Here is a 24,383-nt window from a genome sequence, read left to right as displayed (position 1 = left end):
ACGATTTTGCTGATTCTGAAGCGGGACAAGAACCCGGAGCTGTGTGGGTCCTACAGGCTGATATCCCTGTTGAATGTGGACGCCAAACTGTTGGCCAAAGTTTTGTCCTCCAGGATTGAGGATTGTGTTCCGGGTGTTATTGGGGAGGACCAGACGGGGTTTGTTAAGGGTAGGCAGTTGGAGGCCAATGTAAGAAGGCTGTTAAATGTGATCATGATGCCCCCGAATGGTAAGGAGGTGGAGGTAGTGATCGCAATGGATGCAGAAAAGGCTTTTGATTGGGTAGAATGGGATTACCTGTGGGAGGTACTGGGACGGTTCGGATTTGGGCGGGGCTTTATTGACTGGGTCAGGTTGCTGTATCAGGCTCCCGTGGCAAGCGTACGGATGAATAGGACAACATCGGGCTATTTTAGCCTGCACGGGGGACTAGACAGGGATGCCCCCTATCCCCACTGTTGTTTGCGCTGGCTATAGAGCCGTTGGCAATTCGTCTGAGAGCCTCAAGGGGCTGGAAGGGGCTGGTCCGGGGAGGGGGGGCGTGGAGCGCAGCGTCTCGCTCTATGCAGACGACTTGCTTCTGTATGTATCAGACCCATTAGAGGGGGTGGAAGAAATCATGAGGATTCTAGGGGAATTTGGCCGGTTTTCGGGGTACAAGCTAAATATGGGGAAAAGTAAGATGTTTGCGATCCAGCCGAGGGGACAGGAGAGGCGACTGGGGGAGCTGCCGTTTAGATTAGTAGGGAGAAGCTTTCGGTACCTCGGCATTCAAGTGGCACAGGAATGGGACCGGCTGCATAAATTAAATCTGGCCAGGCTAGTAGACCAAATGAAGGACGATGTTCTGAGATGGGATGCGCTTCCGTTGTCTTTAGCTGGGAGGGTGCAGACGGTGAAATTGACGGTCCTCCCGAGATGCCTGTTCATGTTTCAATGTCTCTCCATCTTTATTCTGCGGTCCTTTTTTAAGCGGGTCAACAAAGTGATCTCCTGCTTTGTTTGGGTGGGCAAGACCCCGCGGGTAAGGAAGGTTATGCTTGAGTGGAGTCAGGGAGAGGGTGGGCTGGCACTGCCAAATTTACGTAACTATTACTGGGCGGCGAATATAGCCATGATCAGGAAGTGGGTGGTGGGGGAGGGATCGGCATGGGAACGTGTGGAGGAGGCTTCATGTAAGGGCACCAGTTTGGGAGCGCTGGTAACTGCGCCTCTGTCGTTCCCGCTGGCACGGTACTCCACCAGCCCCGTGGTGGTGGCGGCCCTGAGAGTCTGGGGGCAATGGAGGAGACATGAAGGAGCAGAGGGAGCATCGGTCTGGTCCCCAATCTGTAATAATCACCGGTTTGCCCGGGAAGTATGGATGGGGGGTTCCGGATATGGCGGAGAGCAGGGATTGAGAGGATGGGGGATATGTTTATAGAGGGGAGCTTTCCGAGTATGAGGGCGCTGGAGGAGAAGTTTGGGATGGCGAAGGGAAACAAACTCAGGTATCTGCAGGTGCGGGACTTCCTACGTAAACAGGTGTCAACCTTCCCGCTCCTGCCACTAAGGGGGATTCAGGACAGGGTAGTTTCCAGAGGGTGGGTAGGAGAAGGGAGCATCTCGGACATTTACAAGGAACTTATGGGGCCAGAGGAGACGCAGACCGAGGAGCTGAAGCGCAAGTGGGAGTAGGAGCTGGGAGATAGAGGATGGTCTATGGGCAGACGCATTGAGTAGAGTCAATGCGTCCGCAACATGTGCCAGGCTCAGCCTGATACAATTTAAGGTTGTTCACCGGGCTCACATGACAGTGGCCTGTAGAGCAGATTCTTTGGGGTGGAAGACAGGTGCGCAAAATGTGTGGGAGGACCAGCGAACCATGTCCACATGTTCTGGACATGCCCGAAGCTTAGGGGATTTTGGCAGGGGTTTGCAGATGTCATGTCCACAGTGTTAAAAACAAGGGCGGCGCTGAGTCCGGAGGTGGTGATTTTCGGGGTGTCGGAAGACCCGGGAATCCAGGAGGAGAAAGAGGCAGACGTTCTGGCCTTTGCTTCCCTGGTAGTCCGGAGCTGGATACTATTAGCTTGGAGGGACTCAAAGCCCGTGAAGTCGGAGACCTCGCTATCGGGCATCGCTAGCTTTCTCTGTTTGGAGAAAATCAAGTTTGCCTTGAGAGGGTCACTGTTAGGGTACGGCCAGAGGTGGCAACCGTTTGGTGGCAACTTCTTCAGGAAAAACTAATCATCAGCAGAAGGAGGGGTGGGGGGTTAGTTTAGCTTAGAGTAGGGGGTTAATAAAGGTGGGACCTGTAAGGGAGGGAGAAGGCTTTTGCACTATGTTTATAGTTTCATGTACATTGTTTATTGTGTTGTTGTTATAATACCAAAAAATACTTCAATAAAATGTTTATTAAAAAAACAAAATGGGTGTTTTTTTATAGGATAACTGTAGCGGGTGTACCTTTAAGAAATGAATGAAATGAAATGAAAAATGAAATGGATGTTTATTACTGCAGTGATGTCAGAGAGTGGGTGGAGCTGGGCTGTCTGTCTGCTTCACTTTCGATTTTGAACAGGCTGCTACAGAGTGAGGTTTTAGTTTCATTTTCAGAGTGAAGAACTGCAGTGAAAGCCATCAGATGTGCTAAAGAGTGTTCATTTGGGTGATTTCAAAGGGATAACTGCTCTCATTAGAGAATTTAAACCTGATCTCTGTGTTAAAAAGGTCTTTTGTCTTCTGGATGTTGTTTGGGAATTTATTAAGGATTACTTAGTTTTGTAGTCTTTTGGGGGTTGTATTTGAATTTTTTTTAAAAAAATATTTTTATTGAAAATTTTTGGCCAACCATCACAGTACATTGTGTATCCTTTACACAGTAATATAACAATATAAATAACAATGGCCAGTTTTATAAACAAGAAATAAATAATATATAAACAAAAACAAAACCAAAACTAAATGGCAACTGCCTTGTCCCAGATAAATATTCTCCAAAAATATGTTTTAACAGTCCAATATACAATTATCTATAACAACAACCTATACATATTATACTTATTTATTAACATCCCTGAGAATCCCTCTGGTTCCCCCCCCCCCTCCCTCCCCCACCCCCCCCCCCCCCCCACCCCCCACCCCTGGGCTGCTGCTGCTGTCTTCTTCTTTTCCATTCCCTCTATCTTTCTGTGAGGTATTCGACGAACGGTTGCCACCGCCTGGTGAACCCTTGAGCCGATCCCCTTAGGACGAACTTAATCCGTTCCAGCTTTATAAACCCTGCCATGTCATTTATCCAGGTCTCCACGCCCGGGGGCTTGGCTTCCTTCCACATCAACAGTATCCTGCGCCGGGCTACTAGGGACGCAAAGGCCAAAACATCGGCCTCTCTCGCCTCCTGCACTCCCGGCTCTTCTGCAACCCCAAATATAGCCAACCCCCAGCTTGGTTCGACCTGGACCCCCACTACCTTCGAAAGCACCTTTGTCACCCCCACCCAAAACCCCTGTAGTGCCGGACATGACCAGAACATGTGGGTGTGATTCGCTGGGCTTTTCGAGCATCTCGCACACCTATCCTCTACTCCAAAAAATTTACTAAGCCGTGTTCCAGTCATATGCGCCCTGTGTAACACCTTAAATTGTATCAGGCTTAGCCTGGCACACGAGGACGATGAGTTTACCCTACTTAGGGCATCAGCCCACAGCCCCTCCTCAATCTCCTCCCCCAGCTCTTCTTCCCATTTCCCTTTCAGCTCGTCTACCATAATCTCCCCCTCGTCTCTCATCTCCCTATATATGTCTGACACCTTACCGTCCCCCACCCATGTCTTTGAGATCACTCTATCCTGCACCTCCTGCGTCGGGAGCTGCGGGAATTCCCTCACCTGTTGCCTCGTAAAAGCCCTCAGTTGCATATACCGGAATGCATTCCCTTGGGGCAACCCATATTTTTCGGTCAGCGCTCCCAGACTTGCAAACGTCCCATCTACAAACAGATCTCTCAATTGTGTTACTCCTGCTCTTTGCCATGTTCCAAATCCCCCATCCATTCTCCCCGGAGCAAACCTATGATTATTTCTTATCGGGGACCGCACCAAGGCTCCCGTCTTTCCCCTATGCCGTCTCCATTGCCCCCAAATTTTCAGAGTAGCCACCACCACCGGGCTTGTGGTGTATTTCTTCGGTGAGAACGGCAACGGCGCCGTCACCATGGCTTGTAGGCAAGTCCCCCTACAGGACGCCTTCTCCAATCTCTTCCACGCCGCTCCCTCCTCTTCTCCCATCCACTTACATACCATTGAGATGTTGGCGGCCCAGTAGTACTCACTCAGGTTCGGTAGCGCCAGCCCCCCCCTATCCCTACTACGCTGCAAAAATCCCTTCCTCACTCTCGGGGTCTTCCCGGCCCACACAAAACTCATGATACTCTTCTCAATCCTTTTGAAAAAAGCCTTCGTGATCACCACCGGGAGGCACTGAAACACAAAGAGGAATCTCGGGAGGACCACCATTTTAACCGCTTGTACCCTCCCTGCCAGTGACAGGGATACCATGTCCCATCTCTTGAAGTCCTCCTCCATCTGTTCCACCAACCGCGTTAAGTTTAACCTCTGCAATGTACCCCAATTCTTGGCTATCTGGATCCCCAAGTAGCGAAAGTCCCTTGTTACCTTCCTCAGTGGTAAGTCCTCTATTTCTCTGCTCTGCTCCCCTGGATGCACCACAAACAGCTCACTTTTCCCCATGTTAAGCTTATATCCTGAAAATTCTCCAAACTCCCCAAGTATCCGCATTATCTCTGGCATCCCCTCCGCCGGGTCTGCCACATACACCAATAAATCGTCCGCGTAAAGAGATACCCGGTGTTCCTCTCCTCCCCTGAGTACTCCCCTCCACTTCCTGGAACCCCTCAATGCTATTGCCAGGGGCTCAATCGCCAGTGCAAACAATAATGGGGACAGAGGACATCCCTGCCTCGTCCCTCTATGGAGCCAAAAATACGCAGACCCCCGTCCATTCGTGACCACGCTCGCCATTGGAGCCCTATACAGCAGCTGTACCCATCTAATATACTCATCTCCAAAGCCAAATCTCCTCAACACCTCCCACAAATAATCCCACTCCACTCTATCAAATGCTTTCTCGGCATCCATCGCCACCACTATCTCCGCTTCCCCCTCTGGTGGGGGCATCATCATTACCCCTAGCAGCCTCCGTATATTCGTATTCAGCTGTCTCCCCTTCACAAACCCAGTTTGGTCCTCATGGACTACCCCCGGGACACAATCCTCTATCCTCATTGCCATTACCTTGGCCAGAATTTTAGCGTCTACATTTAGGAGGGAAATAGGTCTATAGGACCCGCATTGCAGCGGGTCTTTTTCCTTCTTTAGGAGAAGCGATATCGTTGCCTCTGACATAGTCGGGGGCAGCTGTCCCCTTTCCTTCGCCTCATTAAAGGTTCTCATCAGTATCGGGGCAAGCAAGTCCACATATTTCCTATAAAATTCGACTGGAAATCCATCCGGTCCCAGAGCCTTCCCCACCTGCATACTCCTAATTCCTTTCACTACTTCCTCTATCTCGATCTGTGCTCCCAGTTCCACCCTCTCCTGCTCCTCCACCTTAGGAAATTCCAGCCAGTCCAGGAAGCACATCATTCTCTCCTTCCCATCCGGGGCTGAGCTTCGTAAAATCTTTTATAGAATGCCTTGAACACTCCATTCACTCTCTCCGCTCCCCGTTCTATCTCTCCTTCCTCATCCCTCACTCCCCCTATTTCCGTCGCTGCTCCCCTTTTCCTCAATTGATGGGCCAGCAACCTGCTCGCCTTCTCCCCATACTCATACTGTACACCCTGTGCCTTCCTCCACTGTGCTTCTGCAGTACCCGGTGTCAGCAAGTCAAATTCTACGTGTAACCTTTGCCTTTCCCTGTACAGTCCCTCCTCCGGTGCCTCCGCATATTGCCTGACCACCCTCAGAAGTTCTTGCAGCAACCGCTCCCGTTCCCTACTCTCCTGCTTTCCTTTATGTGCCCTTATTGATATCAGCTCCCCTCTAACCACTGCCTTCAGCGCCTCCCAGATCACTCCCACCTGGACCTCCCCGTTATCATTGAGTTCCAAGTATTTTTCAATGCACCCCCTCACCCTTAGACACACCCCTTCATCTGCCATTAGTCCCATGTCCATTCTCCAGGGTGGACGCCCTTCTGTTTCCTCCCCTATCTCCAAGTCTACCCAATGTGGAGCGTGATCCGAAATGGCTATAGCCGTATACTCCGTCCCCCTCACCTTCGGGATCAACGCCCTTCCCAAGACAAAAAAGTCTATTCGCGAATAAACTTTGTGGACATAGGAGGTCTACTAAATCTCCACGGGTCTACTCCTCCCATCTGCTCCATAAAATCTTTAAGCACCTTGGCTGCAGCCGGCCTCCTTCCAGTCCTGGATCTCGACCTGTCCAGCCCTGGCTCCAGCACCGTATTAAAATCTCCCCCCATTACCAACTTTCCCACCTCTAGGTCCGGGATGCGTCCTAGCATGCGCCTCATAAAATTGGCATCATCCCAGTTCGGGGCATATACGTTTACCAAGACCACCGCCTCCCCCTGTAATTTGCCACTCACTATCACGTATCTGCCCCCGCTATCCGCCACTATGGTCTTTGCCTCAAACAGAACCCGCTTCCCCACTAGTATAGCCACCCCCCTGTTTTTCGCATCTAGCCCCGAATGAAACACCTGCCCCACCCATCCTTTGCGTAGTCCAACCTGGTCTATAAGTTTCAAGTGCGTCTCTTGTAACATAACCACGCCTGCCTTAAGTTTCTTAAGGTGTGCGAGTACTCGTGCCCTCTTTATCGGCCCGTTCAGCCCTCTCACATTCCACGTGATCAACCGGGTTGGGGGGCTTTTTACCCCCCCCCCCCTTGTCGATTAGCCATCCCCTTTTTCCAGCTCCTCACCCGGTTCCCACGCAGCTGTGTCCCCCCCAGGCGGTGCCCCCCCCCCCCCCCCCCGCCCACCCCACCCCATTCCGGCTCCCCCTCTCCCCAGCAGCAGCAACCCAGTAACTCCCCCCTCCCACCCCCCCCCCCCCCGCTAGATCCCCCACTAGCGTAGTTACACCCCCCATGTTGCTCCCAGAAGTCAGCAAACTCTGGCCGACCTCGGCTTCCCCCCGTGACTTCGGCTCGCACCGTGCGACGCCCCCTCCTTCCTGCTTCCCTATTCCCGCCATGATTATCATAGCGCGGGAACAAAGCCCGCGCTTCCCTTTTGGCCCCGCCCCCCATGGCCAACGCCCCATCTCCTCCACCTCCCTTCCTCCCTCCACCACCACCTGTGGAAGAAAGAAAAGTTACCGCATCGCAGGATTAATAACATAAAACTCATCTTTCCCCCCCGTTTTCCCCCCTCTTCGCCCCCCATACTCGCCCCACCACTTTGTTTCAAACGTTCTTTTTTAATAACCCGCTTATTCCAGTTTTTCTTCCACAATAAACGTCCACGCCTCATCCGCCGTCTCAAAGTAGTGGTGCCTCCCTTGATATGTGACCCACAGTCTTGCCGGTTGCAGCATTCCAAATTTTATCTTCTTTTTGTGAAGCACCGCCTTGGCCCGATTAAAGCTCGCCCTCCTTCTCGCCACCTCCGCACTCCAGTCTTGATATACGCGGATCACCGCGTTCTCCCACTTACTGCTCCGAGTTTTCTTTGCCCATCTAAGGACCATCTCTCTGTCCTTAAAACGGAGGAATCTCACCACTATGGCTCTAGGAATTTCTCCTGCTCTCGGTCCTCGCGCCATCACTCGGTATGCTCCCTCCACCTCCAGCGGACCCGCCGGGGCCTCCGCTCCCATTAACGAGTGCAGCATCGTGCTCACATATGCCCCGACGTCTGCTCCTTCTGCACCTTCAGGAAGACCAAGAATCCTTAAATTATTCCTCCTCGCGTTATTCTCCAGCACCTCCAGTCTTTCCACACATCGTTTATGGTGTGCCTCGTGCATCTCCGTCTTCACCACCAGGCCCTGTATATCGTCCTCGTTCTCGGCAGCCTTTGCCTTCACGACCCGAAGCTCCCGCTCCTGGGTCTTTTGCTCATCCTTTAGCCCTTCGATCGCCTGTAATATCGGGGCCAACAGCTCCTTCTTCATTTCCTTTTTGATCTCTTCCACACAGCATTTCAAGAACTCTTGTTGTTCAGGGCCCCATGTTAAACTGCCACCTTCCGTCGCCATCTTGGTTCTTGCTTGCCTTCCTTGCCGCTGCTCCAAAGGATCCACTGCAATCTGGCCACTTCCCTCTCCTTTTTCCATCCGTTTCCAGGGGGGATTCCCTTCTGGTTTACCGCACAGTGCTTCTAGCCGTTAAAATTGCCGTTGGGGCTCTTATTAAGAGCCCAAAAGTCCGTTCCACCGGGAGCTGCCAAAACGTGCGACTTAGCTGGTCATCGCCGCACCCGGAAGTCGGGTTGTATTTGAATTGATGGTTGCTAAGATGTTCACTGTATGTTTTAAAAAAGGTTAACTTGAGTTCATAGAATAAACATTTTGCTTTAAAAAAAAAAGATCTCATTGAACCTGTTTTATGGAAATAAAATGGCAACAACGTGAGCTAATTTCAGATTCTGAGTCTGCATTATGTTTGAAGGGTTGTCTGGTCACCAGCTCAAACAAACATTTGGCCCCTAACACATGAAAGCTTTGACAACTGTTTTTGACCCCTTTGCTATATATTGATAATGTTTGGCCTTTTCTAAGGTTACCCTCTCTGGTTGAACATATTCCTGGAGGTTTTGACATAGACATAGAAGTTACAGTGCAGAAGGAGGCCATTCGGCCCATCGAGTCTGCACAGGCTCTTGGAAAGAGGTCAACACCTCCACCCTATCCCCAGAACCCAGCAACCCCACCCAACACTAAGGGCAATTTTGGACACTAAGGGCAATTTATCACGGCCAATCCACCTAACCTGCACATCTTTGGACTGTAAGAGGAAACCGGAGCACCCGGAGGAAACCCATGTACACACGGGGAGGATGTGCAGACTCCGCACAGACAGTGACCCAAGCCGGAATTGAACCTGGGACCCTGGAGCTGTGAAGCAATTGTGCTATCCACAAGGCTACCGTGCTGCCCTAACTTGGTCAGGTTTTGGCACCTGACCAACTGCCTCACCCGGTCATTTCCCCCTAGTTCCAATTCACAAATAAACAAAAATCTCCAAAGAAAAGGAAACATACAATTTGATTTAAGTGCTCCCTGATTTTTCTCCTGTAATTCCTTGCGATTACTTTAGAGGAAGCCATTCGACCCTTCGAGCCGGCTGTGTCATTCAACGTGATCATGGCTGATCCTCCAACTCAACATCATATTCTCTCATTCTCTCCATGTCCCTTGACACCACTAGAGTTCTGAAATCTATCCATTTCCTTCTTAAATGTACTCAGTAGGTTGGCCTCCACAGCCTTCTGTGGTAGAGGATTCCACAGGTTCACCAATGCCTGAGTGATGAGGATTCTCCTCATCTCAGTCCTAAATGGTCAGCCCTAAATACTGAGACTGTCACCCTTTATTCTTGAGTTCCCCCCCCCCACCCCCACCCCTCCCTCCCCACAACCCCCATGCAGAGGAACCCCCATCCCTGCACCCCGTCTGTCCAACCCTGTCAGCATTTTATATTTTACAATTAGATTTCCCCCTCATTCTTCTAAATCCCAGTTAATACAGGCCCGGACAACTCAATCTTTCCTCATAAGACAATCCAGCCATCTCAGGAACCAGTCTGGTGAACCTTTGCTGCATTACCTCTGTTGGCATATATATCCTTTCTTAGATAAGGAAACCAAAACTACATTCAATACTCCAGGTGTGGTTTCACCAAGGCCCGATACAGCGACAGTAAGACATTATTGCTCCTGTACTCAAATCCTCTTGATATGAAGGCCAACATTGTTGTACCTGCATACTTGCTTTCAGCATCTGGTGTACTGGGACACCCAGGTCTCTTTATACGTCAACATTTTCCAATCTATCACCATTTAAAGTATACTCTGCCATTTTGATTCTCCATCACAAGTGGATAACATCACATAATCCACGACATGCTGCATATGCCATGGATTGGTCCACTCACTCAACTTCTGTAAATTCCCTTGAAGGGACCCGGGTTCAATTCTGGCCTTGGGTGGCTGGCTGTGTGGAGTTTGCACATTCTCCCCGAGCTGCGCTTATGCCTATGCTCTTCCCTTTGGATGTTGGGGAGCCCCTACGCATCTCGATGAGATAGAGGGGCAGCTGGAGTGAGATCCAGAAGCCTCCAATCGTCTGGCATTCATGGATTCCCACCAGCGCCTGCACCATGCAGGTGAAGCGCTGCCCCTTGGGCCTCTGCCATGGAAGTCATGAGCTGAGCCATGGAGTGGACATTCCTGTCACGGAGTTCACGTCTTCCCCAACGTCTCCTCTGCGGACGCAGTATTGGCCTTGTTGCATTGGAGTGATGGTACCATCTCCTCAAACAGAAGGTGAAGGTACTCCTCAGGTCGGCCTTGGAGTACGACGAGGGATGCTGTCATCTCTTTCTGATTCTCACAGCTCTGCCTTTGTAGTTCTACAGCTCAGGCACAACCTGAACAGGTACACATCATCGGCCAGTGGCTCGGCAAAATGCCACAAATGCCGTATCTCTGGTACATCCCTGCCTCAATCTGCTGTGAATCATCAGCTGTCAGCTGCTCACCAGTGAGTCACCCAGATGTCTGCTGTCTAGGCAATCACACCCAGGTGTGAGTATCTGCGCTGGTGGGTGACAGATGTGACGCCTTTTCTGCATCCAGGGAGATAATCACCTCTGGTGTTCTCTCACCGGATGAGATCATCATTATCACAGTCAGCAGGTGCCTGATGTTCAGTGTTAGCTGCCTAAAGCTCATTTTGTCTTCCGCAGCTTTCTGGTACACAGCTCTCCGCCTCACCAGGGCCTTTGTGTCTGCGTTAAGTAGTGAGATGAACCTGTAATAATAATAATACTCTTTAATAGTGTCACAAGTAGGCTTACATTAACACTGCTATGAAGTTACTGTGAAAATAGCCTAGTCGCCATACTCCAGCGCCTGTCTGGGTACACTGAGGGAGAATCCAGAATGTCCAATTCACCCCGCATTCTGTCGGATCTTTATCCTTTTTGGATATCAGTGATATTAAGGCTTGGGCCGGTGTCGGCGGCAGGGTGCCCCTTATCTGCAAGTCTGCGAACATCTGCCACAGGTGTGGGGCCAGTACTGGCGGGAATATTTTCTAGAAGTCTGCCGTGAATTCATCTGGCCCCGGCACCTTCCCCACCTGCAAGGAGTTTAGTTCTGTTTTTTTAGTGATACTAATTGTGGTCAATGTATAATTACTGATAATTCACCAGTGTCATGTTATTAACCCTGTGGGCTTTACCTATGGGCCATTGTGTGGTTTCACTCACAGGGGATATGTTGGGGCATGTACGGGCTCCGCCCATGACTCCACCTCCTTTACAGGAAGTATATGAGCTGCTGACCTGCGGGGCCGCCTTCAGTGTTGTACCGGTCACAGGCAGGCTCAGTTCTAAGCTGATTAAAACCACGGTTTACTGCTCCACGTGTCTTTGAGTGAATTGATGGTTGCATCAATTTAATCAGCTTAAAATACTACTATAGAATCAGCCCTCAAACCTGACAGACTGGAACCTGATCCACAGGCCGCGGAGGCGAAATAATTTTTTTCACATTGGCTTTGATACTTCAAGGCCTATCTCGCCGCGTCGTCTACGTCTACGCCATCCGTCACTGACGAACAGAAGCTGAGCCTCCTCCACTCACGGGTGAGCCATCGCATTTCTGTCCAGCTCGACGAAGCCGCTTCCTATACCGAGGTCCACGCACTACTTGAACGCCTCTATGTGCGGCCTGTGAACGAGGTATACGCGCGACACGTCTTCACCACCCGCCGCCAGCGCCTCGGGGAATCTCTAGATGATTACCTATGTGACCTCAAAGCCCTCGCGGGCAACTGTAACTACGTAACGGCCACTCAGCACATGGAGCTCGCCGTCCGAGATGTTTACGTGGCGGGAGTCCGATCGAACTATGTGAGACAGCGCCTGCTCGAAAAAGGGGCCCAGGACCTGGACGACACGGTAAAACTGGCTACCTCTCTGGAGGTCGCTTTACAGAGCCTTACTGCGTTCCCGGCCAATCACGCGACCCCCTCGTGGGGCCCCGACCTGAGACTACCCCAGGCCTGTGCCGCGCGGCCGTCACGGGGGGGCTACCCTGCTACTTTTGCGGCCAGTCCCAACACCCCCTACTGCACTTCCCTGCCTGCAACACGAACTGCAGCAGCTGCGGCGAAAAGGACATTTTGCCAACGTCTGCCTGGCCAGGTCTAAGAACTCGAACTCACAGACCCGATCCACAGAATCACAGGCCCGCAGACCCCGTAAGGTGGCAGCGTGTCTGCCGACTCCGCCTCCGCATAACATGTGCGACTCATGGGGGCCGCCATCGCGGCCATCCTCCCCCACGCGGCTGACCACGTGCGATCCATGGGGGCCGCCAACTTCCTCACCACCTGCCACACTCGACCAACGGGGGCCGCCATCTTGGCCGCCATCTGCTACGCCGCTCGATGCGTATGACCTACACGGACAGCCATCGCAGGGCCGCCCCAGCACCTCTGATCACGCCGCCGGCTACCCACACCTCAGCGCGGTCACCCTGGACCAGTCGCGACCTAAGCACCTCCGGAGCTCCATGATGGCCGTCCTGGTTAAGGGTACGAGACACCTTGCCTTTTCGACTCCGGGAGCACAGAGAACTTCATTCACACTGACATGGTAAGACACTGCTCGCTCCCAATATTCCCGACGCAACAATCCATATCCCTCGCCTTTGGGTCGCACTCGGTGCAAATCCAAGGGTGCACTACTGCAACCCTAGCGATACAGGGCACTGAGTACGCAAATTTTCAACTATATGTGCTCCCAGACCTCTGCACTCCTCTCCTTTTGGGACTCGACTTCCAGTGCAACCTCAGGAGCCTAACTCTTAAGTTCGGGAGGCCCCTGCCCCCGCTCACCATATGCAGCCTCGCGACCCTAAAAATCGATCCCCTCCCCCCTCTTCGCAAACCTCACCGCCGATTGCAAGCCAGTAGCCACCAGAAGCTGGCAGGACAGGACATTCATTAGGTCTGAGGTCCAGCGTCTCTTGCGGGAAGGGGGTCATAGAGGCCAGCAATAGCCCCTGGAGAGCTCAGGTGGTGGTCGTCAAGACCGGGGAAAAGTTCCGGATGGTGGTTGATTACACCCAGACCATTAACCGGTTTACGCAACTCGATGCGTACCCCCTCCCCCGGATTGAAGACATGGTAAATCAGATCGCGCACTACCGCGTGTTCTCCACGGTGGATCTGAAGTCTGCATACCACCAGCTCCCAATCCGCCCGGAGGACCGCCACTACCCCTGTTATTAACCCTGTGGGCTCTACCCATGGGCCATTGTGTGGCTTCACCCACAGGGGATATGTTGGGACATGTACGGGCTCCGCCCATGGCTCCACCCCCTTTACAGGATGTATAAGAGCTGCTGACCTGCGGGGCCGCCTTCAGTGTTGTACCGGTCACAGGCAGGCTCAGTTCTAAGCTGATTAAAACCACGGTTTACTTCTCCACGTGTCTTCGAGTGAATCGATGGTCACATCACTAATTTCCTTCAATTCCTCCTTCTCATTTCTGGGAATCTATCTGTGTCTTCCTCTGCGAAGACCGAACTAAAGTAGTTGTTTAACTGCTTAGTCATTTCCTCGTTCTCTATTATAATCTCTCCTGTTTCGGACTGTAAGGGACCTACATTTGTCATCACCAATCTTTTTCTTTTTATATACTTTAAGAGGTTTTACAGTCCACTTTTATTTTACTTGCAGATTTACTCTCATGCTCTGTTTTTCCCCCTCTTAATCAATCTTTGATGCTAATGGCAGCCAGGCAACTTTACAAGGCCTTACCTGTATGTAATGCCCAAGGTTTGTAGAGTGTTAAGATTGTTGAATCAAAGGTTCACTCTGCTCAAAAAAAAACATGGTGAAAATTATTGCTCTGGACCCAGGAGGAGCTGGAATGTTCTCCTGACTCCAATTTTCACTCAATAACTCCCCCATTGCCTGCCTCCCCCTCTTCCCAGGGCATGCACCCACATACCCTCGTCAATCTCCTTCCCCAGCTCCTCCTCCCACTTACCTTTTAACTCCTCCGCCAAGGCCTCCTCCTCCTCCTGCATCACCTGGTAATTGCCGCGATCCTACCCTCTCCAACCCACACCCCCGAAAGCACCCTGTCCTGGACCCTGCGCGCCGGCAGCAGCGGAACCCCACCACCTGTCGCCTATCGAACGCCGTTACCTGCATATATCTGAAAGCATTTCCGGGGGGAGCCCGAATTTCTCCTCCAGCTCCCCAAGGCTCGCAAACTTCCCGTCTATGAACAGGTCCCCCGTCCTTCTAATACCTGTTCTGTGCCAACTCAGGAACCCCCCATCCATTTTCCCCGGGACAAACCGATGTTTCTCCTGTATTGGGGACCACACCGAAGCCCCCACCTCCCCCCTGTGGTGTCTCCATTGTCCCCAGATTTTGAGGGTCGCTGCTACCACCGGGCTTGTGGTGTACCTCGTCGGAGGAAGCGGTAGGGGTGCCGTCACCAGCGCCCCCAGGCTCGTGCCCACACAGGATGCCATCTCCAGCCTCTTCCACGCCACCCCTTCCCCCTCCATTACGTACCATTGCCACGTTAGCAATCCAATAGTACCCACATAGGTTTGGCAATGCTGACACCCTCCCTGTCCCTGCTCCGCTCCAAGAACACCCTTCTCACCCCCGGAGTCTTCTTTGCCCATACGAACCCCATAATACTCCTGTTAACCCGCTTAAAGAAGGCCTTAGGACCCCATATGGATGATAAGGGAATAGTGTAGATGGGCTTTAGAGTGGTTTCAAAGGTCGGCGCAACATCGAGGGCCGAATAGCCTGTTCTGTGCTGTAATGTTCTATGTTCTATGTTCTCCATCCATAACCACTCCATACATCCCTACCACTCAACCCCCACCCCTCATCACCCCCTCTCTCACTCTTCTTTCCATGGTAGGAGTGCAGTATTCTTTTCTTTAAAATGGCCATCTCTTCGGGGAGTTATGACAAAAGCTTGCATCTCAGTAAGTAAGTTGTGATGAGGACCAGGATCAAATTTCAGGCCGACCTCAGCCTTCTGGTTGAATGGAATGTTTCACATTGCCCCACTTCAGATCTGAAAATGGATTGAAAGGAATTTCTGACATTAAGTCTGTGAGGACCAGTAGGTGTAAGGTGTGCTTTGTGACTTGAACTTGTTTCGTGTTTTCCAGTGACGGATGTATTGTGATCTGCTTTAGATTATAGTGTGAGACTCTGGTAAACTTTGATAAGTACGTACCGGTCAGGCAGGGAGGAAGGCGTAGAGCGAGGGAACCGTGGTTTACCAAAGAAGTGGAATCTCTTGTTAAGAGGAAGAAGGAGGCCTATGTGAAGATGAGGTGTGAAGTTTCAGTTGGGGCGATGGATAGTTACAAGGTAGCGAGGAAGGATCTAAAGAGAGAGCTAAGACGAGCAAGGAGGGGACATGAGAAGTATTTGGCAGGTAGGATCAAGGAAAACCCAAAAGCTTTCTATAGGTATGTCAGGAATAAGCGAATGACTAGGGTAAGAGTAGGACCAGTCAAGGACAGGGATGGGAAGTTGTGTGTGGAGTCTGAAGAGATAGGCGAGATACTAAATGAATACTTTTCGTCAGTATTCACTCAGGAAAAAAATAATGTTGTGGAGGAGAATGCTGAGACCCAGGCTATTAGAATAGATGGCATTGAGGTACGTAGGGAAGAGGTGTTGGCAATTCTGGACAGGCTGAAAATAGATAAGTCCCCGGGACCTGATGGGATTTATCCTAGGATTCTCTGGGAGGCCAGGGAAGAGATTGCTGGACCTTTGGCTTTGATTTTTATGTCATCATTGGCTACAGGAATAGTGCCAGAGGACTGGAGGATAGCAAATGTGGTCCCTTTGTTCAAAAAGGGGAGCAGAGACAACCCCGGCAACTATAGACCGGTGAGCCTCACGTCTGTAGTGGGTAAAGTCTTGGAGGGGATTATAAGAGACAAGATTTATAATCATCTAGATAGGAATAATATGATCAGGGATAGTCAGCATGGCTTTGTGAAGGGTAGGTCATGCCTCACAAACCTTATCGAGTTCTTTGAGAAGGTGACTGAACAGGTAGACGAGGGTAGAGCAGTTGATGTGGTGTATATGGATTTCAGTAACGCGTTTGATAAGGTTCCCCACGGTAGGCTATTGCAGAAAATACGGAGGCTGGGGATTGAGGGTGATTTAGAGATGTGGATCAGAAATTGGCTGGCTGAAAGAAGACAGAGGGTGGTGGTTGATGGGAAATGTTCAGAATGGAGTTCAGTTACAAGTGGCGTACCACAAGGATCTGTTCTGGGGCCGTTGCTGTTTGTCATTTTTATCAATGACCTAGAGGAAGGCGCAGAAGGGTGGGTGAGTAAATTTGCAGACGACACTAAAGTCGGTGGTGTTGTCGACAGTGTGGAAGGATGTAGCAGGTTACAGAGGGACATAGATAAGCTGCAGAGCTGGGCTGAGAGGTGGCAAATGGAGTTTAATGTAGAGAAGTGTGAGGTGATTCACTTTGGAAGGAATAACAGGAATGCGGAATATTTGGCTAATGGTAAAGTTCTTGGAAGTGTGGGTGAGCAGAGGGATCTATGTGTCCATGTACATAGATCCCTGAAAGTTGCCACCCAGGTTGATAGGGTTGTGAAGAAGGCCTATGGAGTGTTGGCCTTTATTGGTAAAGGGATTGAGTTCCGGAGTCATGAGGTCATGTTGCAGCTGTACAAAACTCTGGTACGGCCGCATTTGGAGTATTGCGTACAGTTCTGGTCACCGCATTATAGGGAGGATGTGGAGGCTTTGGAGCGGGTGCAGAGGAGGTTTACCAGGATGTTGCCTGGTATGGAGGGAAAATCTTATGAGGAAAGGCTGATGGACTTGAGGTTGTTTTCGTTGGAGAGAAGAAGGTTAAGAGGAGACTTAATAGAGGCATACAAAATGATCAGGGGGTTAGATAGGGTGGACAGTGAGAGCCTTCTCCCGCGGATGGAAATGGCTGGCACGAGGGGACATAGCTTTAAACTGAGGGGTAATAGATATAGGACAGAGGTCAGAGGTAGGTTCTTTACGCAAAGAGTGGTGAGGCCGTGGAATGCCCTACCTGCAACAGTAGTGAACTCGCCAACATTGAGGGCATTTAAAAGTTTATTGGATAAACATATGGATGATAATGGAATAATGTAGGTTAGATGGCTTTTGTTTCGGTGCAACAGCGTGGGCTGAAGGGCCTGTACTGCACTGTATCGTTCTATGTTCTATGTAAACAGACGGAGCTGAACTCCAACTATCAAACCTCGGTGCTCAGTGCCACTGGAAATCTTTGGATTTTCCCCCATGTTTTCTTTACCTTCAGTTTCTCTTCTAAAGGTCCAAATTGATCTTGTGTGTTTCCACAATTGGCAGAAACCCTCCATGCAGGGAGCATTAGGCATAGATAGTAATTGATTACCCTTTCCCCATCCACATTTATGTCCTATTCAGCAGTGATCAATGAGCTTGTGATTGTGACTCAGGGGGCGGGATTCTCTCACCCCGGAGCCGGCCGGAGAATCGCCGGGACCGGCGCAAATTGTGCCACGCTACCCTGACGTCGGTCTACCGATTCTCTGGAGCACGGAGAATCGGCGCCATTGGCGCTGCCGCGGTCGGTGCGGCGCCGGTCGGGGGCCGTTCTACAGGGCCCCCCCGGCGATTCTTGGCCCGGGATGGGCCAAGGAGTCATGCTAAAAAAGTTGAGTCCCGCCGGCGCCGTCCACACCTGCTCTTACTCGGCGGGACCTCGGCGTGGATGCATCTGGGGGTGGCTTGGTGGGGGGGGGGGAGGGGTGTCCGACCCCTATGGGGGCCTCCGCTGTGGCGTGGCCCGCGATCGGGGCCTATCGATTGTCGGACCGGCCTCTTAGGCTGGGGGCCTCTTTTGTTCCCCAACGGCCCCTGTAGCCCTTTGCCATGTTGCATCGGGGCCGGTGCGGAGAAGGGAGCGACTGCGCATGCGCGCATTGGCGCCGGCCCCACTGCTCATGCGCAGTCCTGCGGCCCCCATCTGACACCGGGAATCGGCAGCTGGAGCGGCGTGCGTCGCTCCAGTGCCGTGCTGGCCCCCCTGTAGGTGTCAGAATTGCTGATCCTGAGGCCATGTTGACGCCGTCGGAAAACGCGAGGGCGTTTACGACAGCGCCAACACTTAGCCTCAGGATCAGATAATCCCACCCAGGATCTTGGGCGGATTTCTTCCTTCAATCACAGCCTTTCAGCTGATACAGCATAGTCTGGGAATCAAAGCTGTTGTGTAGTTTCTCTGCATCTATATCTCATAACACGATGTGCTACTGGCTGGTGAGTTTCCTCATGGACAGTGAGGAGTGGTTTAGAATTTGTCCCACTTATCAGTGACCTCAATCAGTGTCAATGTGATTTGGTTGCCGTTAAAATATTCTTTCTTAAATTTTAAAACTCGTATGTCAAATAGCTTGAGATGAAGATTGCTGCTGTTATCAAATTATCTGCGGTTTGCCTATTTGCAACAGACACGTTTGAACAGAAAAAGGAGCCATCTATAATGAAAAGAGAGCTATTTTGGTTACATAGCGCTGTGATATTACAGAGATAAATGAAACATTTTGTGAGTTCATAGAAAACCTTGAAGCCTTCCTTATGAAAAATGACAATTATGAATCGTGTTATGAAGAGTTGTACTGTTTTCAGTGTGCTGCTAAAAACTCAATTAATGAAGCCATGTGTCGTGTGTGCAGACACTTTTTATCTCTATAATATGCACATCAAGAGCCAACAAATTTATATAATGCATAAATACACATTAATATACAAGAGACTATTTGGAAACTATGGAATAGAGGGTTAATATTACTCTGCTTCAGCTATGGAACAGAAAATCGCATGATGGGGACCTGCAATTTTGTAATATATTCCAAGCCTGTGCTGGGAGTGGAGAATTGGGAAATTGAACCTTGTATAGTTTACATTGTCATTCGAAACTCTTGAATCGTGTTCAGATAAAGCAGGAAACAACAATGTGTGCTTTTTCTTTTTCTTTCAGAGGGCAAGGTTGAAGTGACAAAAGAAGGAGTTAAGCTATGCACAATGGGACCAGGCAAGGTGTTTGGTGAACTTGCCATTCTGTACAATTGCACCAGGACAGCTACAGTGAAAAGTAAGCTCCTCTTTGGTGCACAGTGTGCTGACTGTCTGATCGCATTATAATTGCATAGCTTTGCTAATTTCTTGTTCTGTGACCCAGGAAATATGTACCTTGTGTAATGTTCAAAGATGCATTTAACACAATTCTTCCCCAATCCTCAAGAACTGGATAGGTCATGTTTGATGCGCAATATATATTTTGTAATTATCCACTTGGACCTAATGTGAATTCATGGAGACAGTCAATTAGGCTTTCTGAGTTTTATTTGAGGCAGTGGGGAATGGATTTCCAAAGAACCATAACCTTAAGTCCTCCAATTTCAAATTAGAAGGATCATTTGTTCCACAAACCTTTAGTTTGAACGAGGATTTGCAGCAATTGGCAAATTATACTGTGATTGCAGTCCTTAATAAGGTCCTCTTTAAATTGTAACTGCTGCACATTGTAGTTTTAATAGTAGTCATTTCTGATTTTGCTGTACAATTTACAAGATTTTATATGAAACAAAGACATTGCATGGTCTGTTTGGAAACACCACAATTTGAAAAACTTATTTTTTTCTCAATTTTAATACAATATTGTTGAAAACACACAGACACACCCAGCCATACAAACATACACACCACGCACATACACACAAAAATGTGATAAAAGTTTGCATTCAGGCTAATACAAAATGATTATTGTTATTTATTTATCTTCACTGCCATACAGTGTGAAGCACATGGGCACAATATTAAAAACAAAAACATCAACAACATCAGACAGTACATACATAGGAATCACACTATGTTTCTGACAAATCTTCTAAAAGTCACTACGTTTTCAGCATTTGCAACAAAATCAGGCAAAGCATTCCAAGTATCAACAATTCTATGTGATGTTTTTCTTACGAATATCAAGACATGAACCAAATTTCTGCAGTTTATACTGATGACCATGCAAAATACTCTCATTGCGAAGAAATAACTTTTCAGACTTAGAGATAGTCAGGCCCTGTCTCAATTTAAAGACTTAAACTAAATCAAAAGTCAATTTTCTCTAAAAATTGTAATCCAAGAATTCCTAAATGCTTATATTTCCATTTTCCTGCTAATGCCTCTTTGTGCTCTCTCTATAAATTCGTATATCTCTGGGCAAAAGTGGATTCCAAACTGTGCATACTCCACATGTAGGATTACTAGCTGCTTACAGAGTTTAAGATAAACATTAACATTGAATGGCTGAACTGGCCAGAGGGACTGAATGCCCACTCCTGCCCTATATTCCTGTACACAGAGTGGAGAAAATTGAGATGACTATCCAGTGACACTCCTGAAATTTGTCCTTCTGCCTGCACTCAAATGCCTGTGGAAAGCTTCAGAATTGCTGACTTGTTAACTTGCATATTTTTAATTATTTTCTTTTATTGATTTGTATTATTTGTCCTTTTTTTATTTTCTTGCTGTGTGTTGTGCTCACCATACATAGTATGTGTGTGTGTTTGTGAGTGCATTGTGCGCGGAATCCCCAATTGAGTTGGTTATCCTGAGGGCCACCCACATACGATAAACAATCCCTGTTGTGAATGTTGGTGGAGTTAAATGTTTGGAGAGATTAGCAGTTGAACCAGTGGATTTGCAGAGTTGGGGTGTTACAAACATGAGGCAGTGGACTTTCACAATTTCCATTATGGCTTTTTTTTTTAATCCCCCCTATTGTACAAACTGGCAATCCAAGCTGATGTTGATCGGTTTGGTGCTTATTACCAGTTCTCTAGACAGTCTGAGACATTAAAAGCACCATTACACACAGGTTTTTTGCCTGATACTGTGTCTGTATCAGTGAAAAATGTGCACAAAATCTCATTCGGATTCATACCGCCACAAAATGTATTCTACCAGAAAAAAATCTCAAAGTCAAGATCATAACACTAGTGAACTTCAATTTAATGAGACTGCTGCATCTCAGTAAGACTGCTATAATTCCTATGATTGTGCCTTCAAAACTTGCGAGCGGGAAGAAAGCGGTTTAATGAAATGCCTGAAAAACGAACCTATTTTTACTGCCTACTGGAACTCATTCGTGTTGCATACACAGAAATATTTAGAATATTTGCAACATTTGACCTTTTAGTAAGTTGTAATAGCAGGTTGGGGAACAGTTTTATTCCTCCCAAGAGTCACATCAAATAACTTTCTCTACTGCCCAATAAGGGTTTAGCTGACAAATTTTGAATGTCCTAAATTAAATGTAACACCTGGTTCATACCAATCTTGGCAGAGAAATGCCAAGCAAATTATGATCTCTGATCTATCTATCGAAATAGAGGGAAGGTCAGGAATAAAATGCTCTTGTTTCCCTGTCCCATGCTACCTGTCAGTGCTGCTGTTAGTTGGGAGTCACTGACTATCAAATCACCCTATCTATAGGGGCTAAAACAATGGCTCAAATGTTTCTGGAAGAATAATTGAGTTCCTGAGGCATGTAGCTATTTATGATGGAATGACCAGCAAGTTCAGGCAAAGACAGGATATGCAGTGAGCTCCGAATCTCCAGAATCTGGTGGTTTCTCATCGCACACACAAATGACATCTTGCCCTTGCCATCGGGTTAGTTTTAAGAATTTGTACATTAATTTTCCATTGAACTCACTACAGAAAGCCAGGGCTCATGTTTAACATCATGACTGCCCTGTTAACAACATGATCATGATGAAGGCAATGCCAGTGAATCTCTCTGACCCAGGAAGGAACAAATTAAACTGGTGTCTCATTCTTGCAGACAGTAAACTGAGATTTTGAAAATGTAAAAGTTTATATATTGTATTATTTATATATTGTTTACTTTTGTCAATTTTTCCCCCTCTCTCTATCCATTATTTGTGTTCCTTTAGATGTTTCTCTCTCTTTATCTGATTTGACTCACATTTATTTTCCTTGTTCCTCTGTTTCTGTCTCCATCTTGAAATTTAATTGGTGAGGGTGAAAAATCATTGGTGTCCCCCCCCCCCCCCCCCCCCCCCACCCCAACCACACCACCAACACCATTTATACAGGCCCCAAATGCCACTATGATATTGTTTGGCTCGCACTTCTAGCATTTTACAGGGTAAAACATTTAGGAGCTAAATTTCAACTAATGGCATGCACTATGATGTGCCCAGGTCCAGCAAGATTTGATCCATTAGCTCATAAGTTTAGAATTGTTCTTTGAACTAGTTAGGGAATTATCCTATGTCTGGTCATGAAATATAAGCAACGTAGATGCTGGCACTGGCATAACCATCTGCATTGCTGACCATCTGCATTGATGAATACTGCAATGATCAACAGCTGAAGCTTTGGCAGATTTAAGAATGCTCCGGATCTGAGTCCCATCTTCGCAAGTTTCTGCCACTAATGTGGAGCATTGCTGGTGACGCATGCAGAGCATAACATTGGACACACCTAACTTTTAGGGCTCAAAAGTCTACAGTAGGAAGGCGACAGTGCCACAGGTGAGCTCCATCTGCATTTCAATAGTTAAATTGAGTTACCCATTGGTGGACAAGGTTAAACTCAGCATACATGTGTCCCTTATAAAGTAATCACATGACTTGCGCAACAGACCTGGCCTACTTTGGTCTCATTCATCAAACTAGGTTGGTTGAATTTGCTGTGACAGTTTTTTGGCAGTGGTTGTTTATCTACCTCTGCGTCAAGAATCTTGCATTTTTCCCCCCCATGGTTGTTCAACCCCTCGTCAGCTTGCTCAGTGAGACTCTACTGAAGTCTTGATGATTGCTGATGCCTTGCATGTTGCAGCTGTGAAAGTCCTATGAGTCCAATGGTACTCCAAAGATTCAGATGGTTTCTGACCACAGAAGTATCATCCAGAATGTTGACATTGTTAGTTATCTATTGCCTGCCATATGCCTTAACTATCAGCCCATCTTGTCTGGATTATTTTATTAATAGAAGCATGGGGTACAAGAACAAGGAGGTTATGCTGAATTTATACAAGACACTAATTAAATCTCAGCTGGAATATTGTGTACAGTTCTGGGTGCCACACTATAGCAAGGATGTGAATGCATTGGAAAGAGTGCTGAAGAGATTCAAAATGGTTCCAGCCTTGAGAAACTTCAGTTATGAGGATAGATTGGAGAGGTTGGGACTATTCTCCTTGGAGAGCAGAAAGCTGAGAGGAGTTTTGGTTGAGATGTTCAAAATCATGAGGGGGCTGGACAGAATAGATAGGGAGAAACTGTTCCCTCATGAAAAAGGATCAAGAATGTGAGAGCACAGATTTAAAGTGATTTGCAAAAGAAGCAAATGTGACATGAGTAAAAACTTTTTAACACAGTGAATGGTTCAGGTCTGGATTGCACTGCCTGGAAGTGTGGTGGAGGCAAATTCAATCAAGGCATTCAAGAGGGCATTGGATGGTTATTTGAATAGAAACAATACGCAGGGGTACGGGGAAATGCATGATGCGCGTTTTGAGAGCTGGTGCAGACAAGATGGACCTAATGGCCTCTTCCTGCTCTGTATCAATACTCGGATTCTACGATTTCAAGGTTTTGAACTCCTTTGTAACTATACAAAGTTTAGAACCAATTAGAAGTGCCAGAGCAGAATGCAGATAAAATATCATTCCGTCAGGAGGCTGCTTCACAGTCTAGCCAAAGGCTCCATAATCCATTTTGTCAGCTTGGGAGGTTTGAACATGCAAAGGATGGTAATATTACCTGAGCTGCATGTCAAAATATACACCAGTATATAATGGTGCAGACACACACTGATAGACATGCAGTGGGACCAATCAGCATACACAACACCCCAGCCAATCACCAGTGAGAGCACACACACTATAAAGACAGGGGACAGGAGAGTTCCCGCGCATTCTAGTAGCAGCCAGCTCGGAGCACAGAGCTCACAGCCTGCAACACAGACATTCACCGTGTGCTGAGTGCATCACCTGGTTAGGACTAGGGAAGGGTCAACAGTTAAGGCTG

The 24,383-nt window shown here is 48.6% G+C and overlaps 1 protein-coding gene across 5 annotated transcripts in view; it reads left to right on the top strand.

Moving 5' to 3' along the window:
• LOC140393014 (cGMP-dependent protein kinase 1) overlaps positions 1 to 24,383 on the top strand; it is a 1,245,261-nt gene that overhangs the window by 460,187 nt on the left and 760,691 nt on the right. For all 5 annotated transcript variants that reach the window (XM_072478937.1, XM_072478935.1, XM_072478938.1 and 2 more), the window contains exon 3: positions 19,304 to 19,417. In XM_072478937.1, coding sequence (XP_072335038.1) covers positions 19,304 to 19,417 — 114 coding nt within the window. The remainder of the gene's footprint in view (positions 1 to 19,303; positions 19,418 to 24,383) is intronic.

Source organism: Scyliorhinus torazame, chromosome 16, assembly GCF_047496885.1.
Source record: "Scyliorhinus torazame isolate Kashiwa2021f chromosome 16, sScyTor2.1, whole genome shotgun sequence".
NCBI lineage: Eukaryota > Metazoa > Chordata > Chondrichthyes > Carcharhiniformes > Scyliorhinidae > Scyliorhinus > Scyliorhinus torazame.
Note: the sequence above shows the minus strand (reverse complement) of the source record. Positions and strands in the feature narration are given on the sequence as shown.